This window comes from Phyllopteryx taeniolatus, chromosome 13 (assembly GCF_024500385.1).
Source record: "Phyllopteryx taeniolatus isolate TA_2022b chromosome 13, UOR_Ptae_1.2, whole genome shotgun sequence".
In the NCBI taxonomy this organism is placed as follows: Eukaryota; Metazoa; Chordata; class Actinopteri; order Syngnathiformes; family Syngnathidae; genus Phyllopteryx; species Phyllopteryx taeniolatus.
In genome coordinates, this window is record NC_084514.1 from 17,048,226 (window position 1) to 17,056,607 (window position 8,382).

An 8,382-nucleotide genomic window follows, 5' to 3' on the forward strand; every position below is an offset into this window, starting at 1 on the left:
AGACCTCCCTCAAGTGCTCTGAAGGACAGACTACAGCAGCTCGCAGCTAATGAAGTTATTATTAATCACTGGCCCTCCTCTTTTTGAACTTGTGTGTTGTTCCTCGAGTGGCGGATGAGTGGTCTTTCTGCGCATTGACATCCCCTCGCTGCCCTTCGTCTCACGTTCAGCACTCAGTCGCGGGCCACGAGGTCACACCGTGCAATGTATGACGAAATATTTGCGTCTCTACGTACGTGCTAGCAATGATACTTAGTGTGTTTCTGTGCTCTTTGCATGAATGCACCAAGTAGAGCGGACATCGACCTATGACCTTTTCGCTGTGTACTTTCTCACACATACGTACGGTACCTACATTACACAGGTGTTGGGTTACTCTGTAAAGCAGCTTGAATGGCTACAGAAATCAGAGAGCCGTCTGGCTCTTGATTTCTGTCTCACTTTGAAGTTTCCTGCACTCACAGGACCAGAGGCCATGCAGACAGTCACTCACTCCTATGAGGGCTCGAGTCATGTCTGTGCGTGTGTTGGGAATGTTACATTTTGAACAAGGCAACATGTTGTCCTCACAAGACCCTTTTTAACGCATTTCCCCGGTTATTTACTCGGGGATTTATTATCAGGGGTAAGGTCTCTATCAGGGAGGAGGCATTGTCAGAATATTGAATCTATATATTTTTAATAATTTCTTCCTGCAAATAATATTTATTGGAAGAGATGACTTTAAGTAAACAGTTATTCATACCATAGCCAGTTTCCCTCCCCCCCCACACTTTAGTTTTTTTGTTTGTTTTAAACAATGAAAAGACATTTTCTAAATTTGCGAAAACATTATATCATACATACATATTTTTTGCTCCATTTAAAAGTACCATGGTATCCTCTAGCACAATGTAGAGCACAGGTGTCAAACTGGTGGCCCGGGGGCCAGATCCAGCCCGCCACGTCATTTTATGTGGCCCGCGAGAGTGTGCATCGACTTTGTGTTTCTTGCTAAAATACCAAAATTGCAAATCGGCTTCACTTTTAAAAATGTTGATATTGCTAGCATTTTGTTTTGTTACCAACCCCCCTTTTAAAATACAATTGATTCATACTGTAGTTGAACGAACAGTTTTTACTGGCTTCTGATTTCAAAAGTAATTATCCATTAATTTGTGTATATGTAATATGAGGCAATCCTATGGGTTTGCAGCCAGAACGGCCCTCCAAGTGGAACCATAACTGCGTTGTGGCCCGCGACAAAAATGACTTTGACACCCCTGATGTAGGGCATTCTAATCAACCAAACATTTAGAATATTGGATCTGTCTCTATTGAGACATTGTATGAATAATTTTGGACATTTCCAAAATGGAAAACAAATTGGAAATGGTGCAAGGTCATTGAAAAGATTGCAAAATGTTTTGTTGAAAGATATTTGAAGAAGAAAAAAAAAAAAAAAAAAACTAAACGTCTTGCTATCTTTTATAACATTCCCCTGTCATCTCTAGCTAGAAGATACCCATTCGGTATGAATCATTTTGGGCTTAACTGTAGAGTATACCACGTCTATTGGGTGGAGGCCTTTATTTGTACTTTAACATTGTATGAAACAAAATATGTATTACCATACACAATACACCTCAAGTGAAACTGGAATTAAAAATACAGTAGAGCATCTGTAAAAAAAAAAAAAAAAACGTTTTGTTTTGGCAGTTTGTCTACATAACTACCTGAAAACACATAAATGGAAAAAGAGGCCTAAAAAGACAGCGGAGGAATGCATCAGTAAAGCAATGGTGGACCCCAACGCAGTAGTTGTTTTTGTTTTAAAAGTGTACATTTATCACTGCTACTGTGTACAACAGTGGTATTACTTCCATACATAACATTTTAAACCTGCTTACCTAATATACATACATATTTAAAAGCTTTTCAAAAACTTTAAATCTGTGTGTCACCGTTTTTAACAAGAATGCAGAATTTTTATACACAAATTTGAGCCGACTCACAGGCATGCAAGTACTGTAAATAATGAGCATTTGACATCCTAATCTAGAAACAATGTTGTTCTTTACTAATTTTTCAGTTTTTTTTTTCTTTTTTCTAAATCAGATATTTTAGCTTTTATAATACAATTTTGGGTAAAGACCTTCTACAAGTGTAGTAAGCATTACAGAAACATGAAAATGATTTTGGTAATTACCAACGCTATTAATTTAGGGTGGCTATGGTGTATCTCCCACTGGTTTAGTGCACTAATACAATGATTCACAATAACTGTGCCATGGGAAATTATCTATTTCCACTTAATTGGTCTGAAAATTCTTTGTGCACGACAGTACAAAGGTTTCTTTGTTCATCTATGCCATATAACCTAAGTCAATCTTTGTATGGCGTAGATGTATGGAGATGTATATTCATGAAAGGCACAATTAAATTGTCTTCCACTAGATGGCAGACGGTAAATGTAACCTATGTATCATTACTTCAGTGTACTGTATAATTTTTGTTACTTTTTGTTTGGCTGTGCACTGTGAGATTTTTCTAAAAGTTTGGGAAACACTGCTCTCGTACATTTCTTGAGCACTGTATATGCTGACGAAGCGCATTTGTTTGCTGTGAAACTTTCCAGGCATTCAAAGAAAAAACAGGGTAATTTTAACAGTACCCTTAGTTGCTCGTGCAGTTTTGTAGCTCTCTCTCTCTCCAAGACGACGAGTACTGATGGTGAACACACTCTGAAGTTTTTTTGAATGACTGCGTGAAAATAAACACTGACTTTGAGCGTTGCTTAAAACCTGAGATACTTTGGCAGGCTACATCTGTAAGCACTTAAAATAAGAGAGAGACACCTCTAATACTTTAATAGTGCCGCGTTGCTGAGGCTTTCGGGCACAAGGTGTTCTCAGTGCTAACGTACACTTACGTGTGTCTGTGTCGATCTCATCAGAGGAGCGAAGAGGGCTAGAAAAAATAACTATGTGGATTTAATGATGGATAAACTTACACTCAAGTTGCTCTGCTCTTGAAAGCAGAGCTCAGTCTGTCAGATGGCGTCATTTACAAAATACCTCCATGACGTCACTGACGAGGAGAGGGGGGGGGGGGGGGGCTTTCTGTGTTTTTACAGATACTTGAACCACGTGCGGGCCTCCATGCCTCAGGACACAGCTGGAGGATACAGCTCGGCTTTGGCGTGTCATCGAGCCATCCAGGATGCGTTCAGTGGCCTCTTTCCCCGTATTGGCTGACCCCAAACTCTGTGACACCACTTTACGGACTATAAATACATCACTGAAGAGGACAAAAATGATTGTGGTGGTCACTGATTTTAGATGTAGAATATATATATATATATATATTTTTTTGTCACTTTTATATTTCCAGTAAATCATGATTAGTCTGTCTGTCATTAAAGCAATTTATTTAAAAAGGAAAAATCTTCAAGGAAGCTCTGGATTCTAAAAACATAAAGCTTGTTTCAACTTTTATAGTTGAGCATTCTCAAAAAGCAAATGGGCTCCAACGGAAGAGGTGTATGCAAAATTCTAAAAGACTACTCAACTTGGATTGACACTTTAAAAGAGGCAGTAAATTAATAATAAACCCACAATATTACAACGCAGTGTGGTACCACCATACTACACGACTGCCAACTATGATAATGAAATATTTTCCCAAGTAATCCCTCTCAGAATTTTGGATACAAATTCTCTTAGATCTCATTTCATTGTGCAGGTATACCGAATGAAGTGTCTGGTGAGTGTATAACCAAAACAAAGAATTTTTTTTTTTTTTTTAAATAAAATATTTCCTCAAGTTGTGATTTAATTCACTTTCATGATGAATCTGCTGTTTCACACTTCTGCCGCTTCGGGGTTGGTTCCTCTGAAGATTCTGAGGACAATTGAAGGTAAAAAAAAAAAAAAAAAAACTGTCAGTACAATTTAATAATTCATATACATTGACCAACATATGAGAAGCAGGTCAAAATAACGACTAACAGGGTGTCCCTAAAGTCTGAACACAGGCAGTTACTGCAAAAGTTCCAAGTAAATCTTGTAAAGTGCATTAATCTTTGCATCAAAAATGTTTGAAATCATATAGAAAATATTTTAATTATACCTTTATTTAACCACCAGGTTAGGGAGTTGAGAACAGTTTATCATTTACAATGCTGAACTGACTGCAGACGACAGGGCAAAACAAAAGCAATTACAAAGAAGTACAATACAACAAACCGTGCTATGCTCGTTATCGGTCCAGTGTTTTCGATATTGGACCTATCTGTGTGATGTCATTTTTTTTTTTACAATACCGGTCTGATAATTATCAGTCCAGACAGTTCTCCTGTATCCCTAATTATTTTTGTGAAGTAATTCTTACCCGTCTGTTCTTCATGCTGGCTAAAGAGGACTTCTTTAGGGAGGGTGAAGCTCACACACATCATATCTTTGTTGGGCGCCACGTTGCGGACAAAATGTACGGCGCAGCGGTCCTCCAACGGGAAGCCCAGGGCGAGAGACGCCCTCTCCGTCATGTCCCTCTCTGGGTTGTCGTCTTTCGAGAAGCCGTAGCAATGTACTGCGGGGAGGTTGTCGTCGCAGGGAGCCTCCTGATGCAGAAGGCCTCTGAAGGCATCCAGGAACTCCAGAGCCAAAGCAGGCAGGTTCATGACCACATGCGTGCCGCCTTTTCCTTTAAACAGTCCGGGAAGTTCTTGCTTGAGCGGTCCTCGGACGAACGCTCGGCCATCCAGGTTGAAAGTTTTGACTCTGCCTTCCACCTTGTTCACTCTGCTGTTGTGTTGCAGCCACCTGTAGGACTCCGGGTTGAGGTCGTTGGCAAACACGGCGGCGCCCAAGCGGGCCGCCGGGATGGCAAAGGGTCCCACGCCTGCGAACACGTCAAACACTGTGTCGCCGCGCTTGACGAGCTCCACCACGCGCTGGTGTTCCGTGCTCAGCCTCGGATTCCAGTACACGCGAGAGAAGTCAAACTCGTACGTCACCCCGTTTTCTTTCACCTAGCAAACAGACACAGATGAGCATCTGACCTTACATTGTCGTTATGCAAGATAACTGCCCATCCATTTTCTACAGCACTTATTTCATTAATACAGACAAACAACCATTCTCACACACCAATGACCAAAGTTCATTGAACCTAACATGCATGTTTTTCTAATGTGGAAGGAACTTGGTGTACCTGAAGAAAACCCACACAAGCATGGGGAAAACATGCAGGCCTGTGCCAAGATTTGAACGCATGTACTGTATCTTGAAATGTTTGTTTTAAATCATTTTTGGGGGATGAAAATAACATTTTGACTTAGGTGTTTCATTGGACAAGTGCAATATTCATTACTACATCTGTGGTTAATTTATTTTCAGGTGTTTCATTGGACAAGTGCAATATTCATTACTACATCTGTGGTTAATTTATTTTCACACTTGTGACAGCTCACTATAAAAAAAAAATACATTTGTGAAGCGGACCTTTATTACACTCCCCCTCTTTTTTTTTTTAAACTTGTTGGCTTATTTTTACACATGCAGACACACTGATGATAGTTGCAAATGTGACATGGCCACAGTCTATTCCCCATGTGGAACATTGGTTTTCAACCGCCCCTGGAGGTTACCTACTTTGGCAACCATGTTCTCGTCTCCACCCAGCACCTCCATCTTGAAGTTGCGATACGTTGAATCGATGATATTTGTCTTATTGACCACACACGTGACACCGGGGTTCTTGTCCATGATCACTCTACCTACAATGGGAGGGTCAGACAACCAATTGCTCAATGTTTTTCTTTGCAGGTCATCACATCCCAGTAGGGGACACTGACTAAACACGATTGACAGCTCATTAAACACACAGTAAAAGGAAATGTATTATTAGTTTCTAGAATCTCTGCTTTGTAGATGCTGGTCAAAGACTCAATGAAGACCCGTTTCTTAAATGTTTAGTTTTTTTTTTTTTAAACTTTTTTATCATGTCTCATCCAGTGACCAGCAAGGCCTTCTCTGCTGGTCTAAACCCTATCAGATGCACTGACCCAAATTCTAATATCCATCCATTTTCTACACGGCTTAGCCTCACCACAGTCGCGGGTATGCTAGAGCCTATCCCAGCTAACTGCGGGCGAGAAGTGAGGCCTGAAATTGCCAGCCAATCGCAGGGCACATGTGAACAAACAACCATTCGCACTCACGGACAATTTAGTCTTCAATTAACCTACCATGCATGTTTTTGGGATGCGGGAGGAAACCCACGCAGGCACGGGGAGAACATGCTAACTCCACACAGGCGAGTCCGGATTTGAACCCATGTCCTCAGAACTGTGAGGCAGATGTGCTAACCAGTCGACCACCGTGCCGCCAAAATTCTAATGTGTTCCATTAAATTGTATTAATGTATTCCCAAAAGTCCGTTCTCTTAATGTGCCAACATTTCTCTTGGCTGCACTGCTTCCAGTATATGTATGTGGATGATTTTTATTATTTTTTTTTTTTTTGTCCTATCACATTTCAACCTGTATATACTTGCCATGTCAATCTAATCTGTCCAGGGCCTTCAGAATCAGTAGTCCTGGCCAATGTAACTTAAACTATCTTACCAATAGGACTTCAACCGATCAGATTTCAAATTTTCCTCACAACAATGTCAGCATTTTTCCATCCTCAGGTTGGTTGTAAGAGCAAGCCAGGTTCAACTAGCAAAACACATCTATCGCAATCTGCACGCATATACATTGAACAATCAGCATCTCTGGTTAGAATGATGTATTTACATTTTGTCAATTTTGGTTGTTCTCCCCATGCTTGTGTGGGTTTTCTGCAAATACTCCAGCTTCCTCCCACATTCCAAAAACATGCATGCCAGGTTACTTCAAGACGAAATTGTCCTTAGGTTTGAATGTGCATGCAAAGGTTTGTTTGTTTACACAGGTACAGCTCAATAAATTCGAATATGTTAGAAAAATTCATTGAGTTCATTACTCGTACAATATATTGACTCACTGATTCATTCATTACACCTGGGAAAATACTTTCAGAGGGCAAATTCCTACATTAATAATCATTTCCATTGTTTTTCACATAATATTCTAGTTTCTAGAGATGGTGAATTTTGAGTTTTCGTTTGCTGCAAGCTATAATCATGAAAATTACATTTAAAAAAAAATCATGCAATATTTCACTCTGTGTGTGTCTAGTGAGTGAATCTCTATAATATGAAATTCACTTTAACGGAACAACCTAATTTCAGCCTTTGACACAATTCTAATTTATTGAGATGTACCTGTATGTGCCCTGCGTTTGACCAGTCCAGGGTGTACTCCGCCTCTCGCAAAAAAAGTCAGCTGGGATAGGCTCCAGTATACCCGCGTCTCTCGTGAAGATAAGCGATATAGAAAATGGATGGATGGATACTTTTGTCATTATATTAGATAGAAATAGATTTGCACACTGTTATACTGCATTTTTGAATAGTATTGATGGTTTATGTAATTGCTAAATGATGGTGGATTAAGTTGGGTACATTCCCACTAAAGGCCAGAGTTACCAAATGCGTAGGTCACCGCTGGTTCTCACCGATGAGGTTCCTGTATGGGAGCTGGTGGTCCCTGAGGTTCATGTGTGCGATGTGTCCCACTCGGCTGAACGCAGATGTCACGTCCTGCCCCTGAGGCAGCACGGCCTCCAGCACCTCCTCACTTTTCAGGTTGTCGTAGGTCAATCTCAGCTCATAGTGCCGCAGCTCCGGAGAGACGTCGAATGACCTCAGCGCTTCCGCTTCAGCCTCACTAAAGGAACCCGACGAGGACACTCTGTGAGGGTCTAACAGAACCAGCCTAAAGTCAGGACTCTCCTCTTTGTCCTGCACCACTCTGGGCACCCCCGGGCGCTGGATGGTGGACTTTCTCAGGCTCTTCATCACTTTGTTGAGGAACCGCGTGGGCACCCGTAGAGCTGGGACAGTGATGGTCTGCGCAAAGGCCTCTTTGTCAAGAGACGTCATTCCGCGGACTTGTGGGGGCGCCCGATACAGTTTGGACTCCATTTGGGTCTTCAGTGCAAAGTTAGTACAGGGGTAGTTTGCATAGGTGAGTTTTCGGAGTCCAGCGGCAACGTTCGCGTTGTTTCGTACTCGTACAGATGAAAAGACTCCCGAGGAGCCTGTTGAGACAAACCTAGCGAATTAAAACAAACATGCATTATACGTCTAGCTGATTTAAAGGACTAGGTATCTACTATTTTATCGTTTAACGCCAAGGAAATTCACATTCAACGCTTACCTCAACATCCTTCAGTGACAACCAGGCATGCTTCCGCCATTACGTCATTCGTGGGGGACCGGTGCTCTCGTGTGATTGGTAGGAATGGCAAAGAA

At 41.3% G+C, this 8,382-nt stretch overlaps 2 protein-coding genes across 6 annotated transcripts in view; one reads left to right on the top strand and one right to left on the bottom strand.

Annotated features, from left to right (window-relative positions):
• mnat1 (MNAT1 component of CDK activating kinase) overlaps nt 1–3,804 on the top strand; it is a 67,647-nt gene extending 63,843 nt beyond the window's left edge. For all 3 annotated transcript variants that reach the window (XM_061793669.1, XM_061793673.1, XM_061793670.1), the window contains one exon: nt 3,116–3,804. In XM_061793669.1, the coding sequence (XP_061649653.1) occupies nt 3,116–3,236 (121 nt within the window). In that variant the 3' untranslated portion in view covers nt 3,237–3,804. The remainder of the gene's footprint in view (nt 1–3,115) is intronic.
• trmt5 (tRNA methyltransferase 5) lies at nt 3,393–8,372 on the bottom strand. Of its 3 annotated transcripts, none has more exons than XM_061793661.1 (5): nt 8,288–8,372; nt 7,584–8,182; nt 5,634–5,758; nt 4,372–5,011; nt 3,393–3,882 (listed from the first exon to the last, which is right to left on the bottom strand). In XM_061793661.1, the coding sequence occupies exons 1-5, from the start codon at nt 8,293–8,295 to the stop codon at nt 3,824–3,826; spliced, it is 1,431 nt and encodes a 476-aa protein (XP_061649645.1). In that variant the 5' UTR covers nt 8,296–8,372; the 3' UTR covers nt 3,393–3,823. The 3 variants fall into 3 exon arrangements, with proteins under 3 accessions (XP_061649645.1, XP_061649647.1, XP_061649646.1); XM_061793663.1 differs by having other exon boundaries at nt 7,584–8,168; nt 8,288–8,367; XM_061793662.1 differs by lacking the exon at nt 3,393–3,882 and adding an exon at nt 3,961–4,171.
• Between the last annotated feature and the right edge of the window lie 10 nt (nt 8,373–8,382).